Genomic DNA, 26,322 nt, shown 5'->3' on the forward strand with positions numbered 1-26,322 from the left:
TGGGTACTGAAGGAGTGTTTTGCTGCCACCTGCCACCTTTACTACCCTCCTGCACACTTAGGGTGTCTGTGTACCGTAGGGTGAGCTAATAAAAGAGAGCAGAGTCCAAGTGATTTATGCACCTTGTTCTCTGATGGCAACATGGTATTAGTGTTATGCATGGGCAGCAATTACAGGGGAAAACAGGCCACTTACACAATGCCAAGGAAACCTGAAGGTCACTGATATTCAAGATTCAGAGAAAGTTCATTTACAGTTCTGACATCAAATATATGGTATTACTGATACCATATAAAGAATTCTGTGAATGGATATGGGAAGGGAGGGATGGACAAATGTCAGGATCCCTTCACTGTATTAAAAAGGTTCTGGAAAGTGCGGGTAAATGACAGGATTCCTCCATTGTATAAAAGCTGCAGCTCTCATAGCTGCAGCGCCAGAAATGTAGTGCTGGCTATATTATCCAGCTAGTACAAACTGATGAATTATCCAACAAACAGGACTGAACTGAGCATTTAACACACCTTATAAAAGGTAACTTATTTTTCGCTTAAGAATTTGTCTAGATGTTCGACTGTAAGGAGATGTAAATTAATTACACACAGTGGACTCATCTGTATTGGTATCTGTTCTGCCTAGCTATATGTGAGTGCTTCTTTCTAAAATTAAAAAAAACCCTTACAATGACAATAATGCAGTGGAATGAACCCCACACTAGGTAAGGAGGATATGAAATTCAGTGACACCCCTATTTTTCCAAAATGTACAAGTCAGCGACAAAACTATCAGACTGAACGCTGTCACACTAGAACACAATCCGTCGGACAATTCGACCGTGTGTGAGCTTCATCGGACCTGCAGCGGACCTTTTTTGTTGAAAATCTGACGGACTTTAGATTTGGAACATGTTTCAAATCTTTACGTCGGAACTCCGCCAGACCCAGTTCGTATCGAAAAATCCGTTCGTCTGTATGCTAGTCCCATGGATGAAAACCGACGCTAGGGCAACTATTGGCTACTGGCTATGAACTTCCTTATTTTAGTCCGGTCGTACGTCATCACGTACAAATCCGTCGGACTTTGGTGTGATCGTGTGTAGGGAAGTCCGACTCAAGGGAAGTCCGTCGAAAAGTCCATCGAAAGTCCATTGGAAAGACTGTCGGACCTTTGTTGCCGAAAAGTCCGCCCGTGTGTACAGGGCATTAGGGTCCTTTCACACGGCGTTCAGTTTTTTAGTTCAGTTCAGTTCATCAGTTCAGGATGAAAACTTGATGTCAGCAGACATGAAAACAAATGTAAAAATTGACATCTGTATATACGGATGTCAATTTTTTATATACGTTTTCATGTCCACTGACATCTATTTTTCATCCCTTTTTTTTTTACAAAAAAGAAGTGACTGGACCGAACGCCCGTGTTTTTGGGTGAAAAACGGATGTCAGCGGATCGGATGTAAATGGATGTCTGCTAACATCAGTTTTTCATCCGTCCCGATTTTTTTAAACGGAATCAAAATAGGGTTTTCTTCCGTCTCAAAAAATGGAACTTAACGGAGGCGGATGGCCACTAACCACCGCATGTATGTCCGTTTTTCCTCCACCAATGGATGGAGGAAAAATGGACATACAGAACTCCGTGTAAAAAGACCCTAAGGCCCCTTTCACATAATCGTTTTTTTTCAGACAAATTAGATCGGGCCACCCATTGACTTCTATCGGCAGGTGGATGTCAGCGGATATGTGTCCGCTGACACCCGCCTAGCATCCGATCCAACAAGATCTGCTGAAAACAGACAGATGGCGATACATTCGCCATCCATCCAGCGGATCAGATAAAAATGTCCATTTTCATCCGATCTTTCCATAGAGGACAGCGGGACTCCGACTGTTCCATCTCGGCACAGTGAGCAGAGACGGACCTGTCATCCGCCTGCTCAGTGGGAATCAACGGTGCGATCCCTGCTGAGCTAGCGGAGTCCGTCAAAACGGATCCGCCCCGTGTGAAAGGGGCCTAACAGACCATGTTGAATAAACAAAACTTGTAGTAGGAAAAACAACCTGCTTAGTCAATGATGGCCTGCAAAACCCCTCTAGAATTACAATGTAAGTAGCATGAAGCCAGAGACTTTTTAATTAAGCACTGTTGTAAAATTGCTATGGCATAACACCTCTAGCAGAGTTCTTACACAGCCTTAAAGTGGTTTTAAAGCCACAAGGTTTTTTATCTTTATGTATTCTATGCATGAAGGTCAAAAACCTTCTGTGTGCAGCAGTCCCCCCAGCCCCCCTAATGCTTACCTGAGCCCTCTCGATCCAGCGATGTCCACGACAGCCTTCCCTCGCCCAGGGCTCGCACTCCTGATTGGCTTTTGGCAGCAGCGTGGGCTATTGGTTCCCGCTGCTGTCAATCACAGCCAGTGAACCAATCAGGAAACAGAGGGGGTGGGGCCATACCGTGGCTCTGTGTGTGAATGTACACACAGAGCCGCTGATCCAGAGCGCGCATGCTCGAGTGCCCCCATTGCAGGCTGCTTGCTGTGGGGCCACCCAGCTAGGAGCACCGGTGAGGGTCTGGGCTACTCTGTGCAAAACCACTGCACAGATAAGGTACGTATAAAATGTTTCTTATTTAAACAAAAAATAAAACAAGACTTTACAATCACTTTAGCCACTTCCCGCCCAAGGACGTCATATGACGTCCTGGATTTTCAGTGGGAATATCTGAATGATGCCTGCAGCTACAGGCATCGTTCAGATATACTTGTTTTCAGCCAGCGATTCTGTGCACCATAAGAACGATCATAGCGGCAGTTCCGCTGCTTGATCGTTCTTACAGGCGATGGGAGGGGACATCCCCCCTCCCGCCACCATCCGGTGCTTCTCCAGGCTCTCCCGTGCCATCAGCGACCCGGAGAAAGAATCGGCCGCTGCCGGATGACGAGCATAGAGATTTCCAGTGACCAGATGGTCACCTGTCATCTCTATGACCGTCAGAGTTCCGGGCGCGACGTTATGACGTCACGTCCGTGCCGCGGATGTAAACAAAGCTGCTATCGCGGCTGGTAAGCATGAGATCGTGGATTTTTTTCTTCCGACCTCATGCTTTCCAGCCTGGAGGAGAGATGCGGGGTCTTGTTGACCCCGCATCTCTCCATAAAGAGGACCTGTCACAAATGATTAAGGGATGTTTACATTCCTTGTAATAGGAATAAAAGTGATAAAAAAAATGTTGTAAAAGAAAGTAAAAATTACAAAAATAAAGTAAAATACAAAATAAAAAAATAATTTAAATGCCCCTGACCCCGGTACCTCGCGCTCAGAAGCGAACGCACACATTAGTCTCACCCACATATGTAAACGCTGTTCACACCACACATGTGATGTATCGCCGCATGCGTTAGAGCGCGAGCAACAATTCTAGCACTAGACCTCCTTTGTAACTCTAAACACGTAACCTGTAAAAAGTTTGAAAGCTTCGCCTATGGAGATTTTTAAGTACTGAAGTTTGGCGTCATTCCATGAGTGTGCGCAATTTTAAAGTATTTACTCGGCGTAACATCATCTTTCACATTATATAAAGAAATGGGGCTAACTTTACTGTTGTGTTAGTTTTTAAATCATGAAACAGTTTTTTTTCCATAAAAAAAACACGTTTGAAAAATTGTCGCGCAAATACCGTGCGAGATAAAAAGTTGCAATGACCGCCATTTTATTCCCTAGGGTAATTCAACTTAAAAAAATACAAAAATTGATATATGACATTTGTGACCAAGCTATAATGTCCCAATTCCAACCAGTGCAATGTGCAATGGTTGCCAAGGTTTCTATAAATCCTTCCTTTACAACTTATAGTATCCGTGACTCTTCGTGATACCTTCACCACTTTCGTGACAGGACCACCACCACCTGGATTAGCCACTCACCAGATGCCGGTGAATACTGCGCCTTTGGTTCATTTAGTAGGGATAACCACTCCACATACTCTGTATCCTTGCTGACCCCAATCCGCTATGTGTAGACCATGTCCTCCTCATGAGAAACATACAACGATCATTGCGCAGTATGTAAAAACTGTTTATTTGTGCTAAGTTTAAAAGAAGATGTTACACTCACATTTTCAGGTGCCCATAAGCCAGCACCAAGCTATTCCAGCAGTTACAAATGGGTGTAGGGATGGCGCCGTGTGATTCCCGTGCCGACGTGCGGTGCAAGCCTCGTTTGCACCCGGCTTGCACTTCAGCCCTCGTTTTCGCCTAGCCCGGAAATGACGTGTTGACGTGACAAAAAATCTCCCAGCAGCCTCTATGCATTTCGCATCATAGTATGCGTCATCAGGAAGAATCACACGGAGAGGTGTATCCAAAGTAAAGTAGCACATTTAACACATATATTTTTCTAATTGTTTCACCTAGTGGTGCTTTTCTTTTTGATTGCAGCAACTTAATTTTATCATTATTTCTATATAATTGTTTGCGCCGGTGACACATACTTGCTTATTTATTACCTAGGGTGTCTGCTAAAAAAAAATATATATATATAATGTTTGGGGGTTCTGAGTAATTTTCCAGCAAAAAAATTATGATTTTTACATGTAGGAGAGGAGTGCCAGAATAGGCCAGTATGGAAGTGGTTAAAGTGATTGTAAAGGAAAATATTTTATTTAAAAAAAATAACAAACATATCATACTTACTTGTAGGGATGAGCTAGATGTTCGGGTCGAACATAAGTTCAACACCAACATGGGGTGTTCGCCTGTTTGCCGAACAGCGAATATTATGGGGCGCTCACAGAGAACTTGAGCGTCGCAGAATGCCCCATATTGTACTGCGAGACCGCAGTGCAGTGCATTGCTGTATGATGATTGGCCAAAGCATGCACCTGACCTGCATGCTTTGGCCAATCATAGCGCGTTCTGCTAAGAGAGCCATAATTGGCCAAAGGCAGTGTGCCTTTGGCCAATCATGGCTCAGGGGGACTAAGTCCACGCCCCACACTATATAAGGCTGCTTACATGGCGGCCATGTGTAGCGTTGTTGGTGTAGACAGAGAGATAGCTTGATTTAGATTAAGCAGGCAGGTTATTCAGTTAGTGGCAGTGTATTTATTTGATATTTATTTACAGTCTGTCTAAAATATATATATATATATATATATATATATATATATATATTCTGCATTTAGCATAGACTATATATTCAGTGTTTACGTGATATTCAGTCAGTGCAGGCAGTATATATATATATATATATATATATATATATATATATATTATGCATTCAGTGTAGCCTATATCTACAGTGCATTCTGTGGTGTACTGTTTCTAATACACTTCAGGCGGTGTATTAATATATATATACAGTCTTGTGTATATATATATTTATGGTTGAAGCCCTGTGGCCAATATGGGTATGGACAACATTTAGACTTAACATAAGACTTACAACATGAAATGGACCTGAAGTGTGCCCTGGTCTGATGGACGGTATACCAAAATAAGGGGGCATACCCAAGATTAGAAATGAATATTGTGAAGAGAAATTAATTTGAGAAATGCCCTGAAAAGGGGATGGGAGGGTGAGTATCGCGCACAGAAAACCAACAAAGACCACAGGTGAACGGGCTGGTTAAATGCCCCCCCGGCCACAATACTGGCCTTCTTACTTATGGTTGAAGCCCTATGGCCGATACGGGTATGGACAACATTTAGACTTAACATAAGACTTACAACATAAAATGGACCTGAAGTGTGCCCTGGTCTGATGGATGATGTATACCAAAATAAGGGGGCAAAAACATTCAGGTAGGGGTATAGTTTTTATTAGCTTCAGTTTATTTATTGAGCAAGTTTGGTGAATGCTTGTGCCATCTCCACTTGAGGATTGGGCATGTACCGGGCGAAGCAGGCAGAATTCCACCTGCCTAGTCTCTTAATGACGTGGTCTGGGACCTCATGGCGGGATGCACCCGAGGCTGCTCCAATGCGGAAGGAGTGACCGGAGTATTGGCTGGGGTTGAGGTGTAGGTTGCGAAGAAGAATCCTTACGTGTTTCACAAACTGGCAGGCACTCAAGGGTTTGACCGGAAAAGGTAGAAGGGGACTAGTGTCCGACTGTTCGGGCAGGAGTGACAGTAGGCGATTGAGTATGGTAACTGGACACCAGATATTGTTAGTTTTATAGAGGTGGATGTCTACCCCGGTGCCTGCCTGCTGGGTTTTAGAAACTGCAAGGTTGAGGACGAAATGGTCTTGGTAGCGAACCAAGTGACGTCTACGGGGGGTTGCTGCAGGTGAACTCGCTAGGCCGCAAGAACCCGTAATAGGCTAGGTATATGGCCGCTTTTAAGACCAGGCTGGGGAGAAGACCAAATGGAGAAGTAGTCAGGATGGTGGACATATCCCTGAAAATGGCACTTGTTATAGGCAGACGTTTGGCATTGACTATTGGTTGTTGTTTCTGGATGCCGCGTAGGATGGCTCGGATCGCATGGGATGCGAACAAAGATGGTTTTGCGGGGTCTCGTAAAGCCAGAAAATGTTCGATGCCGGCTAAGTATAGCCGGATAGTATTATGGGATAGGGCCAACTGAGTATGGCAATACGAGATAAAAGCCAGTATGTGCTTGGCGTCTGTTGTTTCCTCGGAGCAGAGTACAAGGAATTTGTTAAATGCGTTCCAAGCTGTATGATAAGCTTTGAGCGTGTTGTGGGACAGTGACTGGTTGATGAGCTGGGTCGCTCCGTGTAGATGCTGTTATAGTCCAGGGACAGCTGAGACCAAGCGGGGATACGGGCTGACACTGGATCGGCTCCGGGAATCTGCTGGAAAAAGGAGGTGTAATTAAAGCGTGACAGTGCATCCGCTTCGAGGTTGCACTTGCCAGGAATGAATGAACAGTGGATATTAAATTGATGCTGTAAAGACAAGTGTACCAGCCTGCGCAGGAAGGACATAACCGAGAGGGACTTGGACCTGCCTTTATTGATAATATCTGCCGTGGCCTGGTTGTCAGTGGTGAAGGCCACGGTTTGTCCTGTCCAGATATGACCCTAGAGCTGGGCGGCTGCCACTATCGGGCAGAGCTCGAAGAGAAAGGATGTTCGGGTAAAGCCGGGAATTAAAAGTATCTGTGAAGGCCAGGGTCCTGCAAACCAATGGTGGCCAAAAATTGCAGCGAAGCCTGTGGAGGCTGTGGCATCTGTCACTACCTGTGGTGATAGGGATGATATAGAAGGTATAAACAAGGATATACCATTCCAGGTGGAAAGGAACTCCTCCCACATAGATAGGTCCGCTACTGCCGCGGTGTCCAAGTTGAAGATCTGATCGGGGTCCTGTGCCTGTGAGAGAAAGACCAAGAGACGTGACACAAAGGACCGGCCCTGGGGAATGATCCGCATGGCGAAATTAAGCATTCCTAACAGAGATTGCAGCTGCTTCTTGGTACACCCCCTAGAATGGGTGAAGTCTCGGAGGACTGACCTGTTGCGGGTCAGTTGTTGAGGGGGAGGCTGGCCTGCATGGAGCAAGTGTCTAGGTTGACTCCGAGGAAGGTGATGGTGTGTGCTGGACCGTCGACTTTATGTTCAGCAATGGGAACATTGAGGTTCCCAAATACGACTTTATGCAACAGTATCCAGGTGAGGGACTGTGCGAAAGTATCGGAAAGCCAGGGCTACTCTTTGAGCCAAAAGTCAGTTTGGTGGCAAAATAGTATGCCTCTTTCCACTTAATGCCGTGCCAGCACCAAAGGGACGGGTGGATAGGCAGGAGCTTGAAGGCATCCGAAATGTCAGCCTTGGAGAGCCAGGCGCCTGTGCCCGCTTTGATGACAGCTTGAATTGCCATGTCTACAGAGGCGTACTTCAGGGAGAACTCTTGAGAGGGGATTAGGGAATTGAGGCTGGGAATGTGGAAAGAATGAGGCACAGACAGGTCGTACACCAAACGTAATTTATTTGAGAACTTGCCCTTGACAAGCCCAATAGGGCTGACTCTCCAAGTATTGAAAGGAGGCTGAGTGAAGGGACCTATGATGAAGTCTCGCTCCAGTTCGGCCTGTAAGAGCTGGTCTATGGCCTGCTCATCAGTGGCCGCTGAGCGGAGGTTCCTGCGTTCGTAGGTAGTGTGGGGCAGAGAGATGAGGCCGGTGTGAAATCCTGCTGTGAATCCCTGGATAAGAAAGGTGGCCAGGAAGGGAGTGGGGTGTGAAGTGAGGTAGAGCCACAGGAGTCACCAGCCTGACCCCCCCCAACATCATACTGGGCCCCCCCATGTGTCCCCCCAACGGACTGGCCTACCGGGACATTTCCCGGTAGGCCGTCTGCCCTGGGGCCGCTTTGGATAAATGCTGTGCGGTGTGCATGGCTGCAGCGCAGCGCTCCCCTCCTCTTCCTCCTTCTCACGCACAAGCACAGTGGGAGACCGCTGTGTTATGGAGCCGCGTTATGACAAAAGTCCCGCCCTCCTCGTAGAATGGCTCGTGTAAGAGACGCAGTGTTCTGTCTATCACACGAGCTGGTCTACGAGGAGGGCGGGACTTTTGTCAAAGCGCGGCAGAACATGATTTCACACTCAGCTCTGTGACACACAAAGAGCTAAGGCTGCAGCGATGGCGAGGCTACAATGAGGACACAGTAAGGCTGCAATGAATGAGGGCACGGTGAAGCTGCAAAGAGATGGGCACAGTGAGACTGCAATGAGGGCACGGTAAGGTGGCAATGAGATGGGCACGGTGAGACTGCAATGAGGGCATGGTGAGACTTTAATTAGGGCACAGTAAGGTGGCAATGAGATGGGCATGGTGAGACTGCAATGAGGGCATGGTGAGGCTGCAATGAAGGCACAATAAGGCGGCATTGATGGGTATGTGAAGCTGCAATGATGGGCACAGTAAAGCTGCAATGATGGTGAGGCTGCAATGAGGGCACGGTAAGGCGGCAATTGGGCTCAGTAAGGCTGCAATGAGGGCACGGTGAGGCGGTAATGAGGGCACAGTAAGGCAGCAATGATGGGCATGGTGAGGCTGCAATGATCGGCACGGTGAGGCTGCAATGATGGGCACGGTGAGGCTGCAATGATGGGCATGGTGAGGCTGCAATGAGGGCACGGTAAGGCGGCAATGATGGGCACTGTCACGTACCTTACAGCGGAGTCCAAAATGACGAGGGTGGCCTCTTGCACAGTCCCGGTTCTAGCACCCCTGGAGGTTGAGACAGGGCTGCTAGGGCGGCGGAAGGGTGCAGGTGCCTGCTGGCAGGATCAGGAACACCGGAGCCTTCGAGGAGGAGATGGGATGCTGATCCGGGATTGGTTCAGGAAAAGTCCAGCAGGAATACTTGCAGGGTCAGGGACAGGCAGGAGTTGGCAACGTGCTGGCAGTAAGGTACACAATTGACAGGCAGGTTCGTAGTCAAGGACTGGCGGTGGTTGGCAACAAGCTGGTAGAAAAGTACAGGATCAGGAGAGCCGTAGTTAGAAGTTCAAGCCAGGTTTGGTACAGGAGGCAGAAGCAGGCAGAGATGCAGGGGTAATCCGAAAGAGTAGTCGAGGAAGCCAGAGGTTCAGGATCAAGGTTCAATCAACAAGACAGCAGCAAGGATACAGGAATGAGCTGAGACAATCCAGGCCTGACACTAATATGCTGATCTTTTAAATAGGGCGCCTTGCGCCGTGATTCGTTGGCGTGCGAATGTGCTCGCGCTGACGTGCACTCGTTCGTATGGGTGCGCTAACGTGCGTGCCTGGGCTCGCTCGTTCTTGCCGTATGTCTGGCTGGCGCACGGGAACAAGCATTTGTGATGGTTCTCTGACAGGCACAGTAAGGCTGCAATGATGGCACGGTGAGGCTGCAATGAGGGCACAGTAAGGCTGCAATGAGCGCACAGTAAGGCTGCAATGAGGGCATAGTAATGCTGCAATGAGGGCACAGGAAGGCGGCAATGAGATGGGCACGGTGAGGCTGCAATGAGGGCACAGTAAGGCGGCAATGAGATGGGCACGGTGAGGCTGCAATGCTTTGTCCGTGCTGCAGCCCCTCCCTCTTGCCCTCCCACCCGCCACATTTTGATTACAGTTCCAGGAAGAAGAAGCCAGAATCAATCCTCAGATTGCCAGCACCCATGTGAGTTTTTTTTTCTTTATGTTTACTTCAGGGAAGGGGAGAAGGATGTTCTGCAGCAGCAGGGGCAGTCATAAATTCATGCTTTTAGTGCAGGTGATGGAGGAAGAGGGGAACAGGACTCTTATCTATTCATGTTGTCATGTATTTACTCTGGCACTACCACCCTAACCTGCCACTATTACCTAACCTGGTACTATTACCTAACCTGGCACTACCACCCTACCTGGCACTATCACTTAACCTGGCACCACCACCTAACCTGCCACTACCACCTAACCTGGCACTATTGTATATCACCTAACCTGGCACTACCACCTAGCCTGCCACTACCACCTAAACTGGCACTATTGTATATCACCTAACCTGGCACTACCACCTAACCTGGCACTATTGTATATCACCCTAGCCTGGCACTATATCACCCCAATCTGCCAGTATACTACGCTAACATCACTCAACGTCGACGTGCTGCCTGTCAGCCTGGGGGGAGGGATGCCAGATATAGGATCCGCCCCAGGTGCCAATTTTTAAAACCAGTTATCATTTTCCTTCCACTTCACAATTATGTGCCACTTTGTGTTAGTCTATCACATAAAATCCCAATAAATACATTTACATTTTTGGTTGTAACATGACAAAATGTGGGTAATTTCAAGGGGTGTGAATACTTTTTCAAGGCAATGTATGTGTGTGTGTATATACATATATATACACACACACACACACACACACACACACACACACACACACACACACACACAGTGGGGCAAAAAAGTATTTAGTCAGCCACCAATTGTGCAAGTTCTCCCCTTTAAAAAGATGAGAGAGGCCTGTAATTGTCATCATAGGTATACCTCAACTATGAGAGACAAAATGTGGAAACAAATCCAGACAATCACATTGTCTGATTTGGAAATAATTTATTTGCAAATTATGGTGGAAAATAAGTATTTTGTCAATATCAAAAGTTCATCTCAATACTTTGTTATATATCCTTTGTTGGCAATGACAGAGGTCAAACGTTTTCTGTAAGTCTTCACAAGGTTGTCACACACTGTTGCTGGTATGTTGGCCCATTCCTCCATGCTGATCTCCTCTAGAGCAGTGATGTTTTGGAGCTGTTGCTGGGCAACACGGACTTTCAACTCCCTCCAAAGGTTTTCTATGGGGTTGAGATCTGGAGACTGACTAGGCCACTCCAGGACCTTGAAATGCTTCTTGTGAAGCCACTCCTTCTTTGCCCAGGCGGTGTGTTTGGGATCATTGTCATGCTGAAAGACCCTTGCTGATGGGAGGAGGTTTGCACTCAAAATCTCACGATACATGGTCCCATTCATTCTTTCATGTACACAGATCAGTCGTCCTGTTCAGTTTGCAGAGAAACAGAACCAAAGCATGATGTTGCCACCCCCATGCTTCACAGTAGGTATGGTGTTCTTTGGTTGCAACTCAGCATTCTCTCTCCTCCAAACACGACGAGTTGTGTTTCTACCAAATAATTCTACTTTGGTTTCATCTGACCAAATGACATTCTCCCAATCCTCTTCTGGATCATCCAAATGCTCTCTAGCAAAACTCAGACGGGCCCGGACATGTACTGGCTTAAGCAGGGGGACACGTCTGGCACTGCAGGATCTGAGTCCCTGGCGGCGTGTTACTGATGGTAGCCTTTGTTACGTTGGTCCCAGCTTTCTACAGGTCATTCACTAGGTCCCCCCGTGTGGTTCTGGGATTTTTGCTCACCGTTCTTGTGATCATTTTGACCCCACAGAGTGAGATCTTGCGCGGAGCCCCAGATCGAGGGAGATTATCAGTGGTCTTGTATGTCTTCCATTTTCTAACTATTGCTCCCACAGTTGATTTCTTCACACCATGCTGCTTGCCTATTGCATATTCAGTCTTCCCAGCCTGGTGCAGGTCTACAATTTTGTTTCTGGTGTCCTTCGACAGCTCTTTGGTCTTCACCATAGTGGAGTTTGGAGTGTGACTGTTTGAGGTTGTGGACAGGTGTCTTTTATACTGATAACAAGTTCAAACAGGTGCCATTAATACAGGTAATGAGTGGAGGACAGAGGAGCCTCTTAAGGAAGAAGATACAGGTCTGTGACAGCCAGAAATCTTGCTTGTTTGTAGGTGATCAAATACTTATTTTCCACCATTATTTGCACATAAATTCTTTCAAAAATCAGACAATGTGATTGTCTGGATTTGTTTCCACATTTTGTCTCTCATAGTTGAGGTATACCTATGATGACTATTACAGGCCTCTCTCATCTTTTTAAAGTGGGAGAACTTGAACTATATATATATACACACATTTTTATAGTTGGCCCCCCTACTTTTGTCCCTGTCCCCCCATGTGCCCCCCCTAAATATGAAAGCTGGAGACGCCACTGGGTAGAGCCCCAGCCACAGGACATTAACTCGGCCTAGTCATGATTTCTTTTGTTGCTTGACCTCGTATAAATTCCTCGGATGTGCCCTATGGCATAGGGAGCAGGCGGCATTGGCTGAAGCTGCACGAGCCATAGTTAAAATTGTTGCAGATAGCTGCTCCTCCCACGGTCCGAACAGAGCGTCCGAACTTGTCCACCTGAGGCGTCTTTACAGGGGCCGACGGGCCTTGAACTGCACCGGAGGTGAGGGGAACTCGAAGGGGCGACTGACTGTCGCATTGGCGCAACAGGTGGCGGTGTGGGTGGAAGATTGGCAGATAGCACACAGTGGTGAGCGCAAGCCTGCAAAGTGACGGCAGAACAGCTCTGTGTCCATGAGGCTCCAATTCGTGCTTGTCTGAAATTGTGTGAGCCTGGCTGTTGCCTTGGCGGAAAAGGAACGATGATAATCTTAGAATGAAAAGCCTCTGTACTTATAGCCCAGGTCTATGACAGTGTGAAGGTATAAGTCCAGCTCTTCCCTCCTGCTGGGAGAAGCTGAGCATAGGACATCCCTCAGCATGCCAAAGGCCAATGTAAATTTTGGAACAGATAATTTACGGTTGAGCCTGGGATCTTTGGATCACTGACACATCTCCCCAGGTGTAAGCTTTGTTCTTTGCCAGATCGTGGACCAAAATGAGGAGAGAGGCAAGGTTGATGTCCCTGCCATCCAGGATGTCCTTCCTAAAGCTGGCTGTAACCAAATGTGATGGGTAGACAATGGGACTCCACCCTGTGGTACCTGCATGAAGGGGTGAACTGTGGTCGGGTTAGGGATAGCAGTGGCCGGGCGAGCCTCCAAGAGTGCCACTCTGGTTTGGACCGTGACCGTGGTAGACATAAATGATACCATGGTGTGCAGTTGAGAGATGGCAGAGGATATTGATTGGAGGGACGCCTGCTGGGTGCTGGGCCCTGCTACAGCTGGCAGAGGGAAGAGTTGCCTGAAGAGCTCACCCTTCCTGGCTGTAGCGGGAAAAGGCACACCCCATCGCTTCAGTTCCGCCGTCAGTTTGGGGATGGTCCATCCCCTGAGGGACTGCATGCTGCCGCTCTCTGAGACCGGAGAAGGTGACAAAGGGGCCGTGAGGTCTTCACTGCCGGTGTTCTGCAGAGAAAGTCCCCATCGGCGGATAAGGACCCCCCTGTACTGCGCAGGCACGGCGCTTGCGCAGTACTAGCCGCCGGAAATAGCCGAAGCTGAATAGCTGTAAGTCAGTTGTACACGGCGCCTGTAACAGGGCCCCTCGCGGGCTCGCTTCGCTCGCCGTGCTTCGGGCACGGCCTCACTGCGCTTGGCACTTTTTTATCCTACCTCTATGTCCACTTGGATGGTGGGGCTTGAACCTGGACTCAGGGCGCAGGCACCGTGTACAGCTGACTGAAGGTTTTCAGCATCGGCTATTTTCGGCGGCTCTGTAGACGTTCATACAGCGCAAGCGATGCGCCTGCGCAGTACAGGGGGGTCCTTATCCGCCAGGGAACTTTCTCGGCAAGACACCAGCCTGGGACATGGTTCTGGGTGACTTGGGCCCTAGATACGATGTCCTGTCTTTAGGGTCGAAAGTTGGTCGACCGGAACCTATTTGAGGGTGACATGAAATTCAAGTTGCTTCTTTTCCCTAAAATAGGCATACATACCCAGCTCGTGCTCGTGCCTGCACAGTACGGGGGGGTCCTTATCCGCCGGGGAACTTTCTCGGCAAGACACCGGCCTGGGACATGGTTCTGGGTGACTTGGGCCCTAGATACGATGTCCTGTCTTTAGGGTCGAAAGTTGGTCGACCGGAACCTATTTGAGGGTGACATGAAATTCAAGTTGCTTCTTTTCCCTAAAATAGGCATACATACCCAGCTCGTGCTCTTTTGGGGGGGGGGGGGTTTTACCTGGGGGAATATCGTCCAACCTGGTGCAAGGTGGACCTACTGAACTTGACTGACCTGGAGGAGAAATGAAAGATGACAACCGGTGAAGGGTTTGACTACCTAACTTGGAAAATTGACTAGTAATGTGTCAGGTGCATGAAATGAAAAAAAAAAGAAAAAAAAAATGAAAAAATGAAAAAAAATGAGTGAAACGTTTATGTCTTGATAGAGGCACGATTGGTATTGCACCACTGTTACGAATCGAACTGTGGGGCATGGTATGAAATGAGGCCAAGTCAGCTGGGGCCTACCGGGTTGAATCGATGCCTCACGAATGCCCTAGGATTCGAATCGGGGCGATTAAATGAATGAAATGTTTGGCCTAGAGTGAAATGAATGAAAAATGTTTTGCCATGACAGAGGCACGAAACGGTCGTGCCGCAGCTGCGACTGACAGCGAACTGGACTGTGGAGCATGTACTGAAATGAGGCAAAGAAAAACACTAGTGCACACCGGAACGAATCGGTGCATCACGGATGCGACCAGATTTGAATCGGAGCACGGTATGTAACAGTGAAATTAATAAAATATTTGCCCTGACAGAGGCACAAATTGGTCGTGCCGCGACTGCGACTGACAAGGAATGGGGCTCTGGTGCAGGTACTGGATGAGGCCAAAACAACTGGGGCACACCGGAACTAAACGGTGCATCTCGGATGCGACTGGATTCGAACCGGGGCGCGATATGTGAGAGTGAAATGAATGAAAATTATTTGCCATGACAGAGGCACAGATCGGGCGCATCGCAACTGCGACTGACAACGAACCGGACTCTGGAGCATGTACTGAAATGAGGCCAAACAACTGGGGCACGCCGGAACGAATCGGTGCATCACGGATGCGACTGGATTCGAATCGGAGCACGGTATGTGGCAGAGAAATTAAATTGATTGCCATGACGGAGGCACGAATCGGTCATGTCACTGTTGCGACTGACAACAAACTGGACTCTGGAGCATGTACTGAAATGTGGCTGAAATACCTGGGGCATGCCAGGACGAATCGGTGCATCTTGGATGTGACCGGATTCGTATCAGAACATGATGCGTGACATTGAAATGATGTGCCATGACAGAGACATGAATTGGTGAGCCGCAACCTGCGACTGACAATGAATGTGACTCTGGAGCATGTACTGAAATGAGGCTGTAAACAACTGGAGCACACCGGAACATATTGGCGCATCGTGGATGCAACTGGATTTGAATTGGAGCAAGGTACGTGAGTGAAATGACTGAAATGATTTGAAATGGTTTGAAATGTTTTGAAATGTTTTTTGAAATGGTTTAGCCTTGATATGGCACAGATCGGTATACAGAAAATATGTGACTGACAGCGATTGTCTGTGGAGCATGGTACAGTGATAAACAGTGAGACACGCCTAAACGAAGTGGTGTCTTCGCGTCAGAGTGAGGTACGTGGTAATAAAAGAAATGTTTGGTATAATAACGGTACGAGTGATTGGCAGACGTTTACGGCTATGTGTAGGGTTTTTTACAAATGATTCGTAAGTTTGATATCGAGGTTTAGTGACAAGTAATCTAACGATGCGTGAAATGAAAAAGTCAACTGAAAACCCTACCTGCGACAGCCGAGCCAGACATATTGTACGAAAACTGCGAACGGGAACGAGAGCCTCGAAAAACTTTGAACACGGGAACTCACGGACGCTACTGAATCTCGAACAGTCGACCTAGTGACGTGGTATCGCGCACTGGAAACCGATAAAGATCACAGGCGAACGGGCTGGTTAAATACCCCCCGGGCTCCTCCCATAAATTCAGGCCACCATACTGGCCTTCTTACATATATATATATATATATATATATATATATATATATATATATATATATATATATATATATATATATTTATGGTCGGAATCCTCTGTCCGGAGAGATATGAACCACATAAATACGTCACAATACTAACAACATAAAATTGACCTGAAATGTGCCCTGGTCTGCTGGACAGTATGCCAAGAGAAGGGGGCATATCTTAAGAAAGTAAATAGATGTTTCTTTAGAGAAATTGTTTTAAGAGAAGTACCCTGAGAAGGGGAATGGGTGGGTGGGTACAGCGCACTGGAACCGACACAGACCATCATGGGTGGTCTGCTTAAATACCCCCCCGGCTCCTCCCATAATGTCAGGCCACCATACTGGCCTTCCTATATATATATATATATATATATATATATATATATATATATATATATATATATATATACTCTGCATCCAGTGTAGCCTATACAATACAGTGAAGCCATTGTACAGTTGCTACTACAGTGCAGGCGGTGTACACAGTATCTAATAGAGTGTGTACAGTTTCTACTACACTTCTGGTGGTGTACACAGTATACAGTACAGTGCAGCCATTGTACAGTTGCTAATACAGTGCTGGCGGTGTACACAGTATCTAATACAGTGTGTACAGTTTCTACTACACTTCTGGTGGTGTACACAGTATACAATTAGGGATGAGCCGAACACCCCCCGGTTCGGTTCGCAGCAGAACATACCGAACAGGCAAAAAATTCAGAAGAACACCGTTAGTCTATGGGACACGAACATGAAAAATCAAAAGTGCTCATTTTAAAGGCTTATATTCAAGTTATTGTCATAAAAAGTGTTTGGGGACCCGGGTCCTGCCCCAGGGGACATGTATCAATGCAAATTTTTTTTAAAAACTAACGTTTTTTCGAGAGCAATGATTTTTTTAATGCTTAAAGTGAAGCAAAAAAAATGAAATATTCCTTTAAATATCATGCCTGGGTGGGTGTCTATAGTATGCCTGCAAAGTGGCCCATTTTCCCCGTGTTTAGAACAGTACCACAGCAAAATTACATTTCTAAAGGAAAAATTGTCATCTAAAACTGATCGCGGCTGTAATGAATTGTCGGGTCTCGGCAATATGGATAAAACTCATTGAAAAAAAAGAGCATGGGTCCCCCCCCAGTCCATTACCAGGCACTTTAGGTCTGGTACGAATATTAAGGGAAACCCCCAGTATACAATTAGGGATGAGCCGAACACCCCCCGGTTCGGTTCGCAGCAGAACATACCGAACAGGCAAAAAATTCGGAAGAACACCGTTAGTCTATGGGACACGAACATGAAAAATCAAAAGTGCTAATTTTAAAGGCTTATATGCAAGTTATTGTCATAAAAAGTGTTTGGGGACTCGGGTCCTGCCCCAGGGGACATGTATCAATGAAAACATTTTTTTTTAAAAACTGACGTTTTTTCGGGAGCAATGATTTTTTTAATGCTTAAATTGAAGCAAAAAAAAGAAATATTCCTTTAAATATCATGCCTGGGTGGGTGTTTATAGTATGCCTGCAATGTGGCGCATTTTCCCCGTGTTTAGAACAGTACCACAGCAAAATTACATTTCTAAAGGAAAAATTGTCATCTAAAACTGATCGCGGCTGTAATGAATTGTCGGGTCTCGGCAATATGGATAAAACTCATTGAAAAAAAAGAGCATGGGTCCCCCCCCCAGTCCATTACCAGACACTTTAGGTCTGGTATGAATATTAAGGGGAACCCCGAACCAAAATTGTAAAAAAAAAATGCGTGGGGGTCCCCCTAAAATCCATGCAGGGCCCTTCAGGTCTGGTATGGATTTTAAGGGAATACCCTGCTCCAAAATAAAAAAAATATGCTCCCGAAAAAACGGCCATTAAAAAAAATAAAATTGCATTGATACATGTCCCCTGGGGCAGGACCCGGGTCCCCAAAAACTTTTTATGACAATAACTTGCATATAAGCCTTTAAAATGAGCACTTTTGTTTTTTCATGTTAGTGCCCCATAGACTTTAACGATGTTCCGGCGGCTTTTCGAATTTGCTGTGAACACCGCATATTGTTCGCTGTTCGGCGAACAGGCGAACACTCGATGTTCGACAATACAGTGCAGCCATTGTACAGTGCAGGTGGTGTACACAGCATATACAGTGTGTACAGTTTCTACTACACTTCTGGTGGTGTATAAAGTACACTATACATTGCAGCCATAGTACAGTTTCTAATACAGTGCAGGTGGTGTACATAGTATCTAATACAGTGAGTACAGTTTCTAATACACTTCAGGCGGTGAACACAGTATCTAATACAGTGTAGTGTGGTATTGCAAAACAAAAAATTCATCATGTCCGGAAGGCCACCAAGGAGAAGCAGATGCTCACAGGCCACTAAAAGAGGGCAAGCAGCCTCTGTGTCTACAGTCAACATTGGTGGTCGTGGACATGGTGCATCCTCTGCAGGTGGCCGTGGGGCATGCTTGTCCTTTTTTTCTGCTGCTGTTATTGAGCCAGAACATGCAGAAGAGTTGGTGGAGTGGATAACAAAGCCGTCCTCATCCTCATCCTCCTCCTATTCCACTGGCTCCTTCTTCACAGTCACTCCTTCCGTAGCCCCACCATCATGCACGGAGAGCAGAGCCCGTTCATGCCCCCAACAAGAGTAACTGTGAGGGCTTACAGTGTTATGGCACCACCACCACCCAAGGCCCAATTTTTCTGCCCCTGTTTAACAGGGGCATGTAATTAAAAAAATGTATCTAATATTTCACAGCAGGGCCTGTTCCTGCACCCAACAAGAGTATCTATGAGGGGTTACAGTGTTGTGGCACCACCACCACCACTCAAGGCCCAATTTTTCTGCCCCTGTTTAACAGGGGCATGTAATTACAATTTTTGATATAATACTTCACAGCAGGGCCCGTTCCTGCACCCAACAAGAGTATCTGTGAGGGCTTACAATGTTGTGGCACCACCACCACCACCACCCAAAGCATAGTTGCCAACATTGTAAAAAAAAAATGTGGGACTCTTTTGTGGCTGTAGGCGGAGCCGTACAATAATTAGGGGGCAGGGCATTCGTTTGTAGGCATTGTTTAGGAAAAATATACAAGTGCGGCGCGCGAAGCGTGGCTTAAATGGGCGTGGCTCAAGAGGGTGTGGTTAGAGTCTGAGATGAATGAGGGATGGAGAGGGAAAGGGGGAGAGGGGGAGAGGGGGAGAGGGAAATGACGGGACAGCAGCCCCAGATCCTACACAATAAAAATATGTGTATTCTAGAAAGTTTAACAATCAGCAGATAAAGATACTCCAAGCACCTGGTGTTAGCACTTCAATCATCCCGTCACCATGGTTGTTATGGTGTCAGGATGATTGAAGTGCATTATTTCTTTTGTTACATTGTAATATAAAATGAAATCATTCAACTCACCATAATGCAGAATCAGTGGGATCCCTGAGCGTGTCACTAGCCACGTCGCCTGCCACCAGCCGTCCGTCCTTGCATCAGATGTCCCAGCAGAGTCCGTCCTTGCATCAGGTGCCCCCAGCGGAGCCCCCCCTTACATCAGATGTCCCCAGCGGCGGCGAAAATCGTGAAGAACCGGATTTCTCTGGACATTTCCCGGGACACCACAAATTTGGGAATGGAGTCTAAGTCCCGGGAATGTCCCGGGAAATCCGGGACAGTTGGCAACTATGCCAAAGCCCAATTTTTCTGCCCCTGTTAGACAGGGACATGTAATTACATTTCTTGACCTAATATTTCACAGCAGGGCCTGTTCCTCCACCCAACAAGAGTAACTGTAAGGGCTTACAGTGTTCTGGTACCACCAACACCTAAGGGCCAATTTTCTGCAGAGTATATAGGGCAGGCCGTATAGTATATATACTGCTGTTCAGAGTATATAGTGCCTTGGGGCCTGGGGAACACCCATGCCATTTTTTAAAAAATTTGGGTGTGGGGGTTCCCTTAATATCCATACCAGACCTGAAGGGCCTGGTATGGATTTTGGGGGTGACATCCACGCCATTTTTTTTTTTTTTATCTATATTGCCGGGATCTGACAATAAATTACAGCAGTTTTAGATCAGTTTTAAATGACATTTTTTTCTTTAGAAATGTAATTTTGCTGTGGCACTGTTATAAACATGGGAAAGATCAGCTACTTTACAGGCATACTAAGGACAACCCACAGGCACAATATTTAAAGGAATATTTCATTTTTATTGTTTCACTTTAAGCATTAATAAAATGACTGCTCCCGAAAAATCGGCCGTTTTTAAAACTTTTTTTTGCATTGATACAGGACCTGGGTTCCCAAACACTTTTTATGGCAATAACTTGCATATAAGCCTTTAAATTTAGCACTTTTGATTTTTCACATTCGTGTCCCATAGTCGTAAACAGTGTTCGAACAAATTTTTTGCCTGTTCGCATGTTCTGCTGCGAACCGAACCGGGGGGTGTTTGGCTCATCCCTACTTACCTGCTCTGTGCAGTGGTTTTGCCAAGAGCAGCCCCAATCTACCTCTTCTTGGGTCCCCCCTTGGCTCTCTGGGATCCTCCCCCTTGCCAAGTGCCCCCATAGCAAGCCGCTCTCTGTCTCTGTCTGACTGTCTGTCTCTCTCTCTCTCTGGCGCTCTCTCTCTGTCTGTGTCTGTTTCACTGTCTGTCTCCCTCTCTCTGTCTATCTGTCTGTCTCTCTGTCTGTCTGTCTGTCTCTCTCGGTCTGTCTCTCTCTGTATGTCTGTTTCTCTGGCTCTCTCCCTCTGTCTCTCTCAGTCTCTTTCTCTCTCTCCCTCTGTCTGTCTCTCTCTGTCTGCCTGTTTCTCTGTCTGTTTTTCGCTCTCTCTCACTCTCTCTTAGCCTCTCTCTGTCTGTCTCTCTCTCTCTGTCTGTCTATCTCTCTCTGTCTGTGTCTGTCTTTCTCTCTCTCTCTGTATGTGCCTCTCTCTCTGTCTGTGTTTGTCTCTCTCTCTCTCTGTCTCTCTCTCTGTCTGTTTCTCTGTCTCTCTGTCCCTCTCTCTCTCTCTCTCTCTGTCTGTCTCTCTCTCTGTCTATCTCTCTTTCTCTGTCTGTCTGTCTCTCTCTCTCTGTCTGCCTGTCTTTCTTTGTCTGTCTGTCCTTCTGTATGTCTGTTTCTCTCTCTCTATCTCTCTCTTTGTCTCTCTATGTCTCTCTGTCTCTCTCTCTGTCTGTCTCTCTGTCTCACGCTCTCTCTGTCTGTCTCTCTCTCTCTGTCTATCTTTCTCTGTCTTTCTGTCTCTCTAACTCTCTTTCTTTGTCTATCTGTCTCTCTCTGTCTGCCTCTGTCTCTCTCTGTCTCGCTCTCTGTCTGTTTCTCCATCTGCATCTGTCTTTCTCTCTCTCTGTCTCTCTCTGTCTGTGTCTCTGTCTGTCTCTCTGTCTCACGCTCTCTCTGTCTGTCTGTCTCTCTCCCTCTGTCTATCTTTCTCTGTCTTTCTGTCTCTCTGACTCTCTCTCTCTTTGTCTATCTCTCTCTGTCTGCCTTTGTCTCTCTCTCTCTGTCTCTCTCTGTTTGTCTGTCTCTCTCTCTCTGTCTGTCTCGCTCTCTGTCTGCATCTGTCTTTCCCTCTCTCTCTTTGTCTCTTTCTGTCTGTGTCTCTGTCTCTCTCTTTCTCTCTGTCTGTCTGTCTCTCTCTGTCTGTCTCTCTCTCTCTCTGTCTGTCTGTCTCTCTCTTTCTGTCTCTCTGTCTGTCTGTCTCTCTCTCTCTGTGTCTGTCTCTCTCTCTCTCTCTGTCTGTCTCTCTCTCTCTGTCTGTCTCTCTCTCTCTGTCTCTCTCGCTGTGTTTTTCCCATATCTTAAATGTTCCACTTTAAAAACGCTTATAAACAAAAAGTGCATAAACTCGGGTTACAGCTTTTACGCGAGTTTAGAAGCAGTTAAAAGCATTTGTCATTTGAAATGCCAGTAAACTACTGTCCTGAACATGATTTACGTATCTGCTTTAAAAAAATTAGCAGTAAACTCAATTGCCCCTAAACTCCTATAAACGAAAAGTGTACATGTACAGATAAGATATTGAGGAGAGTTCAGGGGCTGCTGAAAAAAAGCCCAACTGCTCCTAATCGTCAGTTTATCAGCTGCAGTGTACATGAGGCCTAAGGCTTAACGGGACGTTTTTACAACCTCTCCTGAATGATTTAACTTGACAGATAGTAACCCACGTTTAAAATGTCAGTTTTGCCACGTTTACATGCAGTGTTTATTGGCGTTTTGCCACGTTTTGCCGCGTTTGCGTTTAAAAGCGTTTGAAAAAAACAATTTTTTTTTTTAAATAGCCAAAAATGAAAAACGCCTGTAAACAAAATGCGGCTAAACGCAAGTTACCTTGTTTAAACGCATTTAGCTGTGTTTAGAAGCATTTAGAACTTGAAGTGCCTCTAAACTCAGCGTCTGAACTCATCTTTTTGCTTTCCAAAAAAGGCCTCTAAACTCAACTGCCTAGAAACTACTGTAAACGACCCTGTGTACATGTAATGATAAGATAACATAGAGGAGAGTTCAGGAGCAGTTGAAAAAAATGCCCAACTGCTCCTAAACGTTCGTTTACCAGCAGCAGTGTACATGAGGCCTAACACTTAGCCCTGGTTCACATTGCAGCAATTTGGCATGTGATTTGACACCAATTCCCAAAAGTAGTTCCTGTACTACTTTTGGCAACTTTGGGGTGCGATTTCTCTAGACATCTGTGCAGAAACCTGAACAGATGCCTTTGAAATCGCCTCCGAAGTCGGGACTGACATACAGGAATGAAATTGTGCGAGTTCAAGTGAACTTTCACGATTTCATTCCCGCTGTCAGTGTGAACCTAGGCTTAAAGTGGAAATGAACTTTCAGTTTAAATGAGCCAACTACATATAGGGTTCATTAAAATGTAAGGTGTGCAAAGTCTCACAGTTTGTTTTTATTAATATCAGCCACAGAAATCCTGCATCCTGCCAACATACTGTAGAGTGGGACCTTTGCTCTCTGTGTGAAAGCAATGGTCTTGTTGCAGAGGTCAGACACAACCCCTCCTAAGTCAGAGCTAGAGGAAGCATGAGCTTTGTTGATTGGAGAGCTATTGGTCTGACTCAGTCAGGTCAGTCAGATCTCTGCAATGAGACCACTGCTTCCCCACAGAGACTAAGGGTCCCACTCTGCAGGTGCTAGCAGAGGGCTACTACAGGCTGTGGCATCTTTAGAAAGAAAACACAATGTAATACACTGAACAGCTTTTGTTTTGATACAGCTGGAATATATTTATCTAATTAAAACTAAGGGTTTAATTGGGCTTTAATGCTTCCTTTCTCCCTAAAATACAATCCTAACATTTAAATACAAATGCTCTCTAAACCATAACACTAATTAACCTTAAGGACTAATTAACATGACTTGCCTTAGATCCCAGATAATTTTTTTTACCATGAAGAAGGTTAACACAAGGGTGTATAATCAGCCCAGACTCACTTGTCTGCTTACATAACAGCAGCCTCCAAACTGCAGCCGAGGGCCAGATGTGGCCCTTGCTTGCCTTTTTCTGGCCCTTGGGGCACTTTTCCTCCCACTGATACAAGACACTGTTCCTCCCACTAACACCAACACTGGGGCACTATTCTTCCCACTGACACCAATGATGGGGAACTATTTTTCCCACTGACACCAACGATGGGGGCACTCTCCCTCAAATTGACACCAACCATGGAGCATTGTTCCTCCCTGCAATGTTTACTCCCACTGACGCCAGGACAAACTTGACTCCCAATGACCAAAGTCATTGGGGCCCCCCTAAAGTCTGGAGGACAGTAAACTGGCCCTTTGTATAGAAAATTTGGAGACCTCTGACATAGAGGTTACCTTTGTCTCTCCACAGTCTTCCTCTGTCATGCATGTCATATTTCGGTCTTGTTTAGGTACCTATCCATTTTGACCAAACAGGCCTGGACACAAGCTCCCAGTGTTTTACAACCTGCTCCAGCAGCAATGGCTTCTACAGAAAATCCCTGACTGAGTGCAAACTCTTCCAATTTGTGGCAAAAACCTTTACCTGTATCTAATCAGATTCCTCTACTGAGCTACCTGTTCTGATCTTTCATGCCCTATTTCACTGCCCAAACCACCTCTCCCCATGTCCACTGTCATATTTACATAGTGACAGACAGCTCATCTGTTTTAAAGGTTTCCCTGATTGGATGAAGTAGAGTTTGCCTCTCCACCTCATCCATTCAGAGGATACTTTGGATTCACTGAAATAAGAGAAAGATATGTATAAGGAGCCATTTAGGTGTGCTGCAATACAAGGAGCATTTTGGAAGGAGGGGAGATCCGATTGACAAAAAGGTGAGCCCAGTAGTGTGCTGCTTCTCCTTTCACTGTCCATTCACAAGGTGGGGGTGGTGTGGGGACCTGTAAGTGAAAGAAAAACTGCAGCAGATTACAATTAGATCCCCCTCTCTGACAAAGGGCTGTGTTCCTATAAAGTGCTGTGATTTTAGAACTTGTGTACATCTCACAACTGAACGGACAGACATACAAACACCTGGCAGTAAAACAGCTACATTATATGTATTTCATCTGCGTATTTAGCTTTTTGCCTTGGGTTCTGCTTTGAAATAGATCCAGAGTAAAAACCACGGAAGAGCAATTTAGTAAGAACGTGAAAGTCATATTGAAAATGGCTTGAAGGTAAACACTGCACTGAGAACTAAAATATACATTCACTGAAAATACATGGCAGTTTCCCCTTATTCACAATATTCACATGTCCCAATATGTGTCTTAGCATGTTTAATCCCTTTTTATTTCTTTGTTATTCTAAAAATCATCATAGTTCATAAACTAAGGAAAGGACATATGCATCACATTACCAATGAGACTTCTGTATATAGAGATTTTCAATGTATTCATTTTTTTCTATTGGATGAACAAGAAGGACTCTTGTGTTTTTTTGTTTTTTCATATGACTAACTATATGACTATGTTGACTGTAAGCAGCACAAGACTTATGTTAGTATATTACCTTTGAGATGGTCAGAGGTTCTCCATACTCCAACCCTCCTTTTAGAGAGAAACCCCATGGAGCTCCACCTTGAAGAGTTGCCTTTAAGTATAAGGATGCAACACCCAGCTGGTTGGAAGATAGTCTCCAGTCCATGTTTTCCTTTGACCTCACTCAGTCAACATTGTCACTCTTTATCAGTCCTTAGCTTGTAAAGGTAAAGACTATGAGCTTCAGGATCCCCCCCATTAGATGTCCTGAAAATGAATGTAGAACACAAACGACCACATGAGCTGAATCTTAGGGGCTGACTCTCACGCCATTAGAAGTTGAAGTAATAAAATTCTTGACTTTTTTCCATTTACCACTGTCTTTATTCCAAAGGCAGGTCCACTGAAAAAAAAATTGCTCCACACAAGCAAAAACAACAAACTTTTGAAACTATACGTGCAGAACGGGTGACATGTAAAGTAGTGTTTGTTTTTGATTGATGATGCTCCTTCTGCTTCTCCCCAGACTTACCATTACAATAGGCTATCTTTTCAGTTCATTGCATTCAAAGAATGAGATCTCTGCTGTTTTCAAGCTGCATGGGTTTCTAGTGAGTGAGCTATAACTTGCTCCTGCAGTCCACAGCCCTTGGAATTTCCACTTGTTGCTGAGAATGTAAAATCTGATCAGTACAAAAGGAAATCAGGCAGGGCTTATGTACAGATCAAACTGAAACACTGCAGGTGGATTTCCTCAGAGCAGAGGAAGTGAACGTGTTATGCAGATCTGTAAATTCCTCCTCTTTCTCCAGTACTTCAGTAGATCAGACCATAACTACATTGGGAGAAGGAGGGGGAGTGAAAAGTGGAGGGTGTGAGCGAAGGATTAGTACAAGTCATGCTGATTTTACACAGCAAGTACCGAAATGATATGCGGCTAAGAATAGAAAGAGATGCTTCAACACTTCATGTATCAGAAATCTTGGCACTATGGTACATTCTCACTTGCAGTATCCGCTTTTGAATTCAACTTATGA

The 26,322-nt window shown here is 45.9% G+C and overlaps 1 protein-coding gene across 1 annotated transcript in view; it reads right to left on the reverse strand.

Moving 5' to 3' along the window:
• SHROOM3 (shroom family member 3) overlaps positions 1 to 26,098 on the reverse strand; it is a 554,962-nt gene extending 528,864 nt beyond the window's left edge. The window contains exon 1 of the mRNA XM_073599747.1: positions 25,317 to 26,098. Within this exon, the coding sequence (XP_073455848.1) occupies positions 25,317 to 25,451 (135 nt within the window). The 5' untranslated portion in view covers positions 25,452 to 26,098. The remainder of the gene's footprint in view (positions 1 to 25,316) is intronic.
• Positions 26,099 to 26,322: the final 224 nt, after the last annotated feature.

The sequence above is a fragment of the Aquarana catesbeiana genome, linkage group LG01 (genome assembly GCF_042186555.1).
Source record: "Aquarana catesbeiana isolate 2022-GZ linkage group LG01, ASM4218655v1, whole genome shotgun sequence".
Classification (NCBI taxonomy): Eukaryota; Metazoa; Chordata; class Amphibia; order Anura; family Ranidae; genus Aquarana; species Aquarana catesbeiana.